Raw genomic sequence first — 12,303 nt, 5'->3', positions numbered from 1 at the left:
AATTTCATAGAAAAACGAAACACATTGACATCTGATTTCATTTCATTCCGGACCTAATTGCAAGTGGTTTGATAGTTTTGAAGTTTTGTGGCACAAATGAACTAGTAGCAAATATATTCACAAAGTCACCCCCTTGGGAGAAGCATTTATATTTCATATCGCAGTTTGGTGTGTGCAATTTTTAATCAAGGGGGAGTGTTGAACATTGATTCAAAAATTGTTGCTACACATCAGACAATGTTTAACCATATTTCGGAAGAGTTTCAGTAGAGTTTCAGCAGAGTTTCAATCATAGTTAAATTCCTAGATAAGGTTGTTTTTTAGATGCGATTTATCCCCTTAATTTCTGGTTTGATGTAGTTATTTATTTGATTAGGGAGTCCACGTTGTAAGCCTCAAGGAGGCATTAATTAGTTGGTAGTCTGAGGCTGAAATATGCCTGCCGCCATTGCTGTATTTTTCCCGAAGAACAGAACAAAAAATCGAGTCCTCTGTTTTTTCCCTGTTTTACAGAAACATATAAAACCAGTCCACTGATTTTAATCCCTCTTCTCCTCTATCCATCACTCCTTCTTCCCCCAACATAATTTAGTTGACTTTTTTTAAAAAAAAACAGCATCCTAATGAGATTTTAACCTTACCCACAAAACCTTCCTTGCCTCCGGACGTACCTCCTTCCCTTGCATCACACGTGCCCTACACTACAAACCACATCAACTGACGAGTTCTCTCCCTCTCATTCCCCTCGCTGATCTCGGGACGACCAATAGACCCATCACAACCTCTCCACCCCAAACTGCCGGGCTACCGACCGAGAAATAGCAGCGTACGTGGCTACGTTCCTGCCCTGGTCAAAGTCAAACCAGACATCACCTGACCGTTACCGTTCCCAATTGCCCTCCCCCTCTTTCCTGCTCCTCCTCCATCTCTCCTTGCTTCCCCTAGCCACAACCTCCACAACGAAGCATAGTGGAAAGAACACTGACATGACCGAAGATGGCATCCGCGAACCTCACCGATCAGATGAAGGAGCCCGTCACTGGCGGTGTCGTCTGCTACTCCCCGACGCTCATCACCACCAACGGCATCTGGCAGGGCAACAACCCATTGGAATACTCGCTCCCCCTCTTCATCATTCAGGTCATCCTCGTCGTCGTCACCACCCGCGTCCTCGTCCTGCTTCTCAAGCCCTTACACCAGCCCCGTGTCGTCGCCGAGATCATCGTAACCTCCTCATCTCTCTCCTCTGGTCAATTCGACCGTCCCATTCAAACTGAAAAATAAAAGACTCCTCTACTTTCAAATGCTGCATGTGTATTGACTCTTAGGGAGGCATACTCTTGGGACCATCGTGCCTGGGTAAGGTGAAAATTATCGGCGAATCGGTCTTCCCGACCAGGAGCTTGCTAACGCTGGAGACTGTGGCGCACGTCGGCCTCCTCTACTTCCTATTCCTGGTCGGCGTAGAGATGGATGTCATGGTCATAAAGAGGACCGGGCGGCGGGCGCTGGTCATCGCGGTGGCCGGCATGGTCCTTCCGTTCGGCATCGGCGTCGCAGCCTCCTACGGCCTCCAGCGCCACGTCTCCCAGAACATTCACCAAGCCTCCTTTCTCCTCTTCATCGGCGTCGCTCTCGCCGTCACGGCCTTCCCCGTCCTCGCACGCATCCTCGCCGAGTCCAAGCTCCTCAACACCGAGATAGGCCGCATTGCCATGTCGTCGGCTATCGTCAACGACATGTGCGCATGGATCCTCCTCGCGCTCTCCATCGCCCTCGCGGAGTCCGGCAGCGGCGACTCCGCGGGGAAGGGAAATTCCAGCGGGAACGCGCTGGCGTCCCTCTGGGTGCTGCTCTCGGGTGTGGCCTTCGTATTGTTCTGCTTCTACGCCGTTCGGCCGGCGATGCGGTGGGTCATGAAGCGGACGCCGGAGGGTGAGGGAGTCAGCGACTTCTACGTGTGTCTGATACTGACCGGCGTCATGCTGGCCGGGTTGACGACGGACGCCATCGGGATTCACTCGGTCTTCGGGGCTTTTGTGTTCGGGCTGGTGATACCCAACGGGTCGCTTGGGGTGGCGTTGATAGAGAAGCTGGAGGACTTCGTGACCGGGTTGTTGCTGCCGTTGTTTTTTGTTATTAGTGGACTGAGGACGAACCTGGCCACCGTAAGGGACATGAAGGCGGTGGTGCCTCTGGCCGTGGTCTTCGTCCTGGCAAGTGTGGGGAAAATTCTGGGCACCGTTTTGATTGCTATCTTCTTTACGATGTCGTTCCGGGACGGGGTGGCTCTGGGTTTCCTAATGAATACCAGAGGGCTCGTGGAGATGATCGTCCTCAACATCGGAAGGGACAAAGAGGTACTTCACTATTCTACTGGTTAGATTTTTAGAAAGTTTTTTATAGAATTTTCAGCTTAATTCTATAAAAATAACCAAATAAACCGTTAAGAATTCTAGGCTGGTTCAGTAGGATTCTAGGCTGGAACATTGATTGGATCTTCTAATATTTAGAAATATCCTTATAAAATATATTTCGATTTGTATTGCATGCACTTAAATTTATGAAAAATTTTATTTCGTACTTTATATTTATCTTTAGTTTACTTTAACTTATTTTAAAATTCATTATATGATTTCATTTTATATAATTTATTTATTTATATTTATATTCAATATATATGCTAATATGTATTTATACATTACTTAGATATTGTATTGTATATTATTATAATTATTTTATATCTAATTGTGCACTAAAATTTCTTGAGCCATCAATCAACTCGGATCATCAGATATCCAAGCCAACCAAGTTTCCATGTTCTTCGTTATTACTTCAACAAATCTATTTCCTTCTTAGGTGGTGGCATATATTTAAATAATATTTTTGTTCTATTAATATAATGAACAATTTCAAACCTCCACAATAGTTAAAATGTAATTTCAATACAAAATGAAAAATTATAAAGAAATTGAATTCAGTATGCAGCAACTATTTTTGTTCATATTCATATTCCATTAATAATCATGTAAAATGATAAACATTTTACGGGTAGAATTGGTTCTCCATATGGCATAACTGGACCAGAAATATTTACATTGCAGAAATATTACTTCACAATTTCAAAATAAAAGAAATTCTTATTTGTGATTATTATAGCAGTTATTTATTCATTTTTTAAATAACATTGATATTATTTACACAAAAAATAACATTGATATTTAATTGTAATCTCAATTATCTTTATATTGTAAACATAAATGATTTGTAATAAGGTTATTTTTGACAAAATATAATATTTAAAAATATTGCTGAAAACTGGATGATTGGATTTTATTTGAATTGATCAGGTTGGCCTGTTCATCGTTAAGTTCTTTCTACAAGTCAACAAAAAATCTGGTTTCTTGAGTGTTTCATTTCGGGCTCTATCATCAGGTGCTGGACGACGAGTCGTTCGCGGTGATGGTGCTGGCCTCGGTGGTGATGACGGCGATGGTGACCCCGGTGGTGATGGCAGTCCACCGGCCGACCCGCCGCCTGATCGGCTACAAGCGGCGCAACCTCCAGCGTTCGAAGCCCGACGTGGAACTCCGCATGCTGGCCTGCGTCCACAACACGCGCAACGTCCCCGCCCTCATCTCCCTCCTCGACCTCTCTCACCCCACCAAGCGCTCTCCAATCTTCGTGTACGCCCTCCACCTCGTCGAGCTCACCAACCGCGCCTCGTCCATGCTCATTGCCCATAGCGCCGCCGCCACCTCCAAGCCCCACAGCAGCGGCCACTCCGCATCCACCACCGGCACCCACGCCCAGGCCGACCACATCTTCGCCGCCTTCGAGAGCTACGAGCAGCATGCCGGCGGCGTCTCCGTCCAGGCCATCACCACCGTCTCAACGTACGGCTCCATGCACGAGGACATCTGCGCCCTCGCCGAGGAAAAGCACGTCACCCTCATCGTCCTCCCCTTCCACAAGCAGCAGACCGTCGACGGCGCCATGGAGCCCATCAATTCCGCTATCCGCACCCTCAACGAGGGCGTCCTCGCCACCGCCCCCTGCTCCGTCGCCGTCCTCGTCGACCGGGGTCTCTCCGCTGCCTCCCGCGCCGCCCCCGCCCACCCCCCCACCCACCACGTCGCCCTCCTCTTCTTCGGCGGCCCGGACGACCGCGAGGCCCTCGCCTACGCCTCCCGGATGGTCGAGCACCCCGGCGTCACCCTCCTCGTCATCCGTTTTCTCCCTGGCGACGACCTCGCCGTCCCCACCTCCCCCTCCGCCGCCGCCCGCGACTCCAGAGTCATCACCATCGTCACCGACAGCAGTCGCCAGCGGCAGCTCGACGACGAGTGCATGAACGAGTTCCGGCTGCGCAACGTGAGCAACGAGTCGGTAGCGTACACTGAAAGAGTGGTGAACAGCAGCGAGGAGACGGTGGCGGCGCTGCGGGCGATGGAGAGCATACACGATCTGTACATAGTGGGGAGGGGGCAGGGGGAGGCGACCCCGATGACGGCGGCGCTGGCGGAGTGGATGGAGTGCCCGGAGCTGGGGCCGATTGGTGACCTGCTGGCTTCTTCGGACTTCTCGGCCACGGTGTCAGTGCTGGTGGTGCAGCAGTACGTCGGCGGGGCGTTGGGGCCGGACGTGCCGGGAGCATCGGCGGAGAGCCCAACCGGTGGGGCTGTGAAGCAGTACTTGAATAATGCCAACCAGCGGATGTCCGTGGTCGCCGGGACGCACCGTGGGGCGGCGCCAGCATCGCTCAACGTTACTTGGAATGGAAGGTAAGTAAGACCTAATTCTGTGCCGGGCTTGTTAAAAGTAACTGATCCATGTTGAGGCATGAATTTTTCTCGAGAGGCCATGGTAGTGTTGAATCCATCTTGATGGGATTCGTGCATTAGATGCGACCAAATGATTCCTCTTAGTTCTTTTGATGGCTTTAGAGCGTCTCAAGTTGCTGTGATTGTCATTATTATTTCTTTTATTAGCTTCTTTTCAAATGTACAGATTGTACACAAATTTAATTGTTAGTTTCATTAAGGGATTGTTTGGAGCTTGCGCATGTTTTGGCATTCATTCTCCTTGTAATAGATTAACTGTACCATATATCCCCTTGTTATAATGTCAATTATTTTCCTTATAGGAATTATCTTAACAATGTCTGCTCTAATTAATTAGGCGATGACTAGTAAAATATATCTGCTATGGATGTGATAAACCTCCTATTCTATGATTTCCTTTTACATTGTCCATCCAATGCTTACTAAAATCTTTTTATCTATAATATCTATACCAAATTTCTATTTTTGGAGCCAAAAAAATGTATCTTTATAATATGGTTTTATAGATTTTGACATTTTCCTCAGCAAATTTGCTTAAATATCTATAATATATATACTTTGCAAAGCATGGTTTTTTCTTATTTGCAATCTCATCTTTCTCCCAACTTTTCTTTTAGGCTAAGCCATGCACTTCCAGAGATTTCTCTACAAGTGAACCTTCAAAAGTCCAAATGGGATGTGGTCTTAACACTATCGCAACAAAATGTGGGATACGATTAACAAAATGCACCATTTATTAGCATAGAAACAAACGTCATGAACTTGGAATTGGAATATTGTCCAAGTGAAATAGTTTCTTAGCTACCCATCCAAATAGCAAATGTCAAACGATTCAAACAAGGCCTCGGCCTCTGTGATAGCCTAAGTGCATGAAAATATGTACCGATCAACCTGTAGTCTGACAAAAAATTGGCATTGGAAGCCCAAAACTATAATGAAACAACCCATGAAGCTAGATGCATGCATGTGCACAATTTTTGTAGCTCAGCGGATGTCGCATGCCGAGGGTTTCAATTGGTTATATGTGTCCAAATAAAAAAAAACTTTAACATAATGATAACAGGGAAAAAAATTACGTGGCATAATAATTTTTAGACTTGATAGTGATATATATTCTTCCCATCTTTTTTCGTATCTCTATAATTCATGTGAAAATAACTAGAGTTCTGGAATACCAATTTCTCAAGTAAAAGCGCGGCTCATGTAGCTGTATGTCCCTTCGTGAACAAGACGTGCAACCAGGGCTACGAACATTGCATTCCAGGGCTTGAACAGGCCTGGCCCAATTAAGGCTTGGTTGGTGGGCCTAGCTTGGTCTGGTTCTCGTGCTTAGCCCACGTATAACGGTGGAGTCATTCCTACACCAACCAGGTCTCTGATCTCTCGTCAGAAGAAAGGCCTGTTATTTTCTTGCAAGTAACATGGGCTGTTGCCTTGGAAGCCTCGATTTCGACATAGGCTCGGACAACCTATCTACCCAAAAAGATTGGTTCTAAGATGTTGTCAGCCCAGGGATAAATTCAGTGTCCTCTAAAATTTTCAGCTTAAATTCCTCAACTGTACAGGATCATGCAATTCTTTACCTCGAGGTTAATTTCCTTCACCCATCCGTCAAGAATAGGGTTAGTGTTTAACCTGACAGTTTCTACAATTTCAAGCCACCTTCTTTTTTTTTATTATTATATCGGCTATCTCATACATCTCTTGAATAAATACATCTACTCACATCAGCTATCATCAGAAAGATAACCAGGTAATGCATCAAGCTACCTTCGGTCCATACTTTACCCACATTCAGATTTAGAATTAATAATAACCGTCATATGTACAATATGACATTACATTACATTATTTTTGTCAAAAAAATTGTAAAAAAAAAAAAAGGAGATGAGTTTTTTAAGCGAAAGACATCTATAATTTTGTATCCAATTATCATAAGCGAAGTAAAATATAACTCATATATTTTTGTTATACTTTCAAGAAAAATAATTGCATGCACATGTAAATGTTGCAGCACAATGCTCCAACATTCACTACATGACATAATTTTATACTATAATATATATATATATGAGCGTTCGTTTTTGGGGCAATGCTTTTAGGTAGTTTTTGGACAAGCTCAAGCCTATCCTATCAGGGACAGGGATACGCTTCCCAGGCCAAGCCACTGAAGAAAGTTTATGGTAATCACTTGCAGAAGGTTTAGGAAGCCAACCTAATAGCTCCAATTATATTATTAATAAGCTATTCCCTATGACAGTGTCACGTGGAGCAGGTACATCTAGTCTTCATGGCACGGATATATACAACGTGAAAGAGACGGAGGATCTCATATCAAGACTGGGAGAGGAGATGTGGAAAAGCGTTAGCGGACAAGGAGAAGCGAAGCAGATGGCGTCGGGTGAGGAAATGGGAGAAGATGGAAGGCACAACAGTTCAAATGCTACGAGCCGTGCATGCCCATGAAAATTATTGGCATTTGCCCATAATGCTTCAATCATCTCATGCTTCGCTGCCATAATCCACATGCATCACGACATGACAAGATACGACACCAAACTGGTGACAATGTTTTACGTGACAAGACCTATTAATATTGTAGAGATGGTCGACAGAGATACCAATTAGACCTTGTGGGGTGACGGCCATGGAACTACTGTTCTTCTTTTTAAACAGAAGATGAAACTTTTTGTTACAATTTGGGTGCTAACAAAACAGTGCGAGGGTGTCTTGTTGAGGCAAAATAGTCTTCATTTTTTGTTAAAAAAAACAAACAAACAAAAAGATAGGGCCGAAGATTTTTTATTTTTATTTTTATTTATTTAACAGTAGTAGCCTCGGTATCCGAATGAATGACGTCGATCGGGTGTGCCTTGGACCGCCCGTTGTACAATGTCTGCACAAAGGCATGATAGCCTCGAAGAATTGTAGATAAAGTCGGCAACCTTTTTCTTTTCAAAGAGAATAAGCTGAAAAAGGCTGTTGACATGCTATAGGCCTATATTTTTCTTCGCATCTCATCAAACTCAACTGGTAGCTAATAAAAGCGAGCACCTAAAGTTGCTTAGGGTTGAAATTAGAGCAACTTCCATTACAAATTAAGATATAAGATAACTCGCTCTCAGTTGTCTTCATTTAGTGTCACCTAATCTAGCTAGAATCATGTTGGCCATAGGCTGAACTTGTTTTGCCTTTGTCATACTAAGAACTTAAACATAACCTCAAAGTTGTTTTCTTGAAGGAGGAAGGTGAATCTCATGTTTTGCAAATATGGTAGTTGAATAATGTGTGCATTGGGGGGGGGGGGGGGGGCGAGAGAGAGAGAGAGATTTGCACTGTTTACCAGAGAAAAGAAAGAGATACACTGAAAAGCTAAGAGTGCCTGTTGGTCTTTAGCTCTGTTTTTCCAATTAACAATTCGTCGAGACTATCGCCCAACTATTACATATAGCTTCTTATTTAAACAGCCACTTGGTCTCAGCAAAAAAAAAAAAACAGCCACTGGTCTGAGCTTTTCAATACACCACAGACTTTTCAAGTAGATCTCTCCTTTTTCTCTCCTAGAAAAGGGTGCGGTACCGATTCCCTTTAATCACATCAATCTTGTTGCTATGATGTTGCACCAGAGAAAAGTTAGAAAGAGATCATTTTTACAAAAATAGGAAGGATGCTAGGAAAATGCTTGACAAAGTGAGGGAGACCACTCAAACAGCAGCTGCTTTTTATGTTCTGTACCTTCTACCTTGAAGTTAGAGCTTGAAAGGGATCATTAATCTGAGGATGTCATTTTGAAGTACTTAGCGACAAAAAATCAACCTTCGGCTTAATCATTATACCACATTCTTCATCACAGCGTTGACCGCAGACCAGCATAGAAAGCTCATATTGTCTAAGAGATAGATGATCAGCATTTCTCAGCATTGTATCCAATATATTCTTTCCTCCCCAATCCATGTAGCTATTATTTCGCCTTTTTATTGTACTGGAGTGTGGGAATTATGAAGATAAGAAGCAAAAATATCTTTAAAAAAAACACGAACTCTAAGGGATGCCTCACCGACGGATATTGAGAGAGTTTGCATCGCACAGTAGAGATTCTTCACCGAGCACGGCGACATAGCATGGACAAACAAGCTCCAGATCTCTATCCAATCCAACCTCTCCATCCCTATCCCAGCCGCCGTACCAAGCCCCTGGAAATGCTTAAAGGCCAGTTGGAGTCATATATTCGGTGACAAACATTCCCACAGGGATCCGGATCCGGATCCGGATCCGGATCCGGATCTGCTGATCTGGGCCACGCGGCCGGCCACGTGGGTCGTAAAAAGACGGTGGACTTCTAACGCGCCGAAGCTCCAGGCCAAGGCCCGGCAGCTCCTTGGCGGGCCCCAGCGTGGGAAGCTGAGGAGGGCGATGCCGCAAAAGACAAAAAGCCCCGCGATGCAAAAAAAGGAGGAGTGGAGCGGTTGGGAGTTTGGGGACTCGAGGGAGGTTAAAATAATAATGATAATAAAAGAGATTGGAGAGGAAAAGGTGGTGGGAGGGCCTACCAGCAAAATGTCAAACGCTACGTTGCTCGTTTTTTATTTTTTTATTTTTATTTTATGGGAATTTAAGAGCACGGCCTGACGTGATAGATACTAGATAGTCTCCCTAATGTCTCGTGCTCCCCACCCTCCCTCTTTCTCTACAGACCGTTGGGCACTGCTGTTTTGTGGCACAGGGGATCCAGTGCATTACTAGATGGCTTGAACCGATGATTGGCCATTGATCACTTGGTTGCCTCGTAGGTGTTGAAGAGATGACACCTTAGTTTGCCCTCCCAAGAGTTGATCACAAAGTGGTTAGTTAACGAGCAATGCTAAATGGGAGGATCCTAAATAAATGGAGTATTGAGAATCTGTGGGAGTGTAGGTTTAGTCTGATATCGACTATGCAATGGATAAATCTTCGGTATTTATAAAAGGGCCAAGAAACCTAAATACTACGGTCTAACTAGTTTTTTTGGGCAAGATCCTGTGGTGTTATACTATTCTAGATCTTTAGAGTTAGGTGACATGCAGGATTCGATCAAGTTAGGTGGCTAGGATCATTTTTTCTAAGTTATTTTTTTTAATGCTAAAATCGGAAGTATCATACATAACGTGTACGGATACAACCAAGAAAATCAAAAAGCAAAACATCACGGAGAGTCCTAGGCAACTCTGCCTCTTCCACCCATAGGTGGTTCCTTGAGTGGTTGGCGACAAAGAAGGCAACCCAATCCGCTGCCCCATTCGTCTTCCTAAACACATGCCTCGTCTGAACAACCATCCCGTCACACCCCATGACCCGGATATCTCTCACCAATGGGTCGTACTCGCCTACCCCGCTTGAAGCCTGTGAAAGCCATCCAATGACCGTCGCGGAGTCGCCCTCCAGGAGAACATCCCTAGCCTGCAATGCACGACGTACATACCTCAAACTTGCCCATGCAGCCCTCAGCTCCGCCCCTAACACCGATATATCAAAAAGCTAGAAACCCCCGGCAACAATCACCCTGGAGTTCGGGCTCTTGACAACAAAGCCCGCACCTCCCTTCTCACTGCCTTGCAAGACGGAACCATCGAAGTTAACCTTGAGGAAACTCAGGGGTGGGAGCTCTTAGGTGAAAAACATCATGCGGGATGCTCTACGAGCAGATGTAGAGCCCCATATATCCCAAGCTATCAAGAGTCCATCCGAGTGAGTCGCCTGAAGGACCTCCATCGCCCAAAGCATCGCTCTCTCCACCACCACCCCCAGAGGGGGAATAGTCTCTCTAAATGTTTAAGCATTTCTCGCAGGCTAGATCTGGTAGGCAGTATAAGTCGCCCGCACCGCCTCTAGCCTGGATTGCAGGGACCCGACCAGACGTCCAAGTGCATGCAGAAAGGAAGAACACGCTAAAAGGCACGAACAAATTTACATTGCTGCAAGATCTTGCAATGTAGCGATTGCTTGATCGATGATTTCAATATACTAAATGATGTCTGGTTGCAATAAACTGTCTTCCAAGATTCTCGTTTGGTTATTCAAGTACTTTGATGAATATATTTGGTTTTAGCTGTTGTTTTATTCTGAATTGCCCTAATTTTGCAATGCACCACTTGAAAATCAACCCCGAAATCTATAGTTTGTAAGAAGAATGTGATCAAGTAGAGGTTAATACCAATAGGACTTTTTTCCTGGAATATATATAAAACATGAACCATATTCCTGACAAGCTAGAACTGTAGCCAAGAAGAATATTGGTTATATTAGACGGAGTGGGAAATAGTTTGTCAACTTACATTCAGAGGTTAATACCAATAGGACTTTTTTCCTGGAATATATATTGATTACTTGATTATAATTAACTAAGTTTAATAGAAGGTTAACTTGGATCTTATTGGATTTTTTTTCCAAATAACAAGTTATTAATTTAAAAAAGAGAATTTTGTATATAATTAACTGAGAAAATTCTTGCTGCTTCATGTAATATATCTTTCAAATATGAGAGACTAATTATGGGTATCATGTAAGCATTCTTTATTAAAACATGCAATCTACAATTTAAATCAGTTAGATGAATAATTGAGATAATTAAACAAATGCGGATGTAATTTAAAAATATATCATACATTTGAAACAAAGGAATTAAAATGAAGCCAAACACTAGGTTTTAGCTCAATAGTTGCCCCTCTCCTCCACTTGGGTGGTTCTAGGTTTGAATTTATAGAAGTTTCTCCCGAGCGCTTGATTCAGGCTATTAAAATTCATGATGCTCCAATATTATTTTCAAAAAAGAAGTGAAAGAGAAAGGTAGTCTAGTCTTGAGCTGAAAGTGGATCATAATCTCAGCAAATTTGAGTTACTAGCAACATATAAATCATTTGTTGGCACATTGGCAGCTGCTGATTTAAACATAGAAAAGGCCACACCGCACCCTTCCTTCCATGCTCAGAGAACGAGTACAGTGATTGGGCAAGAACACAGGGCTTCGCTATCACCCACCTGACCTCCAATACCGCACCAACCCCCAAATAACATGGGGAGGATTGGTGCTCTTAAGGAGAAGGAAAGAGTGCAGTGCTGCCAAGCAACGTTCTTTGAATATACTTGAAGAAATCTTATCTAAAAAGCTATAGTTCTAAGACAGCAATTGATCTTGCTGATTGTCCAAGATTGCAAAAACCAAAAGGAGCAACATATTACAATATTAAAATTGTTGCAAATGACCCAACTATGGGAGATGGCTTCTGATGGATGACTATAGTATTATTAAGAAAGTCAATGAGCTATGTAAATAAGTATGGTCTAACTCTTGGTAATTATAGATTCATTGATTTGCATTAATTCTAGATAGTTATGCATGAATTGTTGATTCCATGAGTCTCCTTGTAATTGGATTGGAGCCTAACGCAATTTTTCTGATAGATGATAGTTGATGAAGCATCGT

The 12,303-nt window shown here is 43.8% G+C and overlaps 1 protein-coding gene across 1 annotated transcript; it reads left to right on the top strand.

Annotated features, from left to right (window-relative positions):
* The first annotated feature begins 996 nt into the window (after positions 1 to 996).
* On the top strand, positions 997 to 4,900 carry CHX15 (cation/hydrogen exchanger 15). The gene is made up of 3 exons (XM_026808771.4): positions 997 to 1,224; positions 1,329 to 2,360; positions 3,436 to 4,900. Exons 1-3 carry the CDS (start codon positions 997 to 999, stop codon positions 4,786 to 4,788), a joined length of 2,613 nt encoding a protein of 870 aa, XP_026664572.3. The 3' UTR covers positions 4,789 to 4,900.
* Positions 4,901 to 12,303: the final 7,403 nt, after the last annotated feature.

This window comes from Phoenix dactylifera, chromosome 8, assembly GCF_051530095.1.
Source record: "Phoenix dactylifera cultivar Ajwa chromosome 8, Ajwa_hap1_PhDact_Kaust_v1.1, whole genome shotgun sequence".
Taxonomy (NCBI): Eukaryota; Viridiplantae; Streptophyta; class Magnoliopsida; order Arecales; family Arecaceae; genus Phoenix; species Phoenix dactylifera.
The sequence above is the reverse complement of the archived record's forward strand: the minus strand, read 5'-3'. Positions and strand labels throughout refer to the sequence as shown.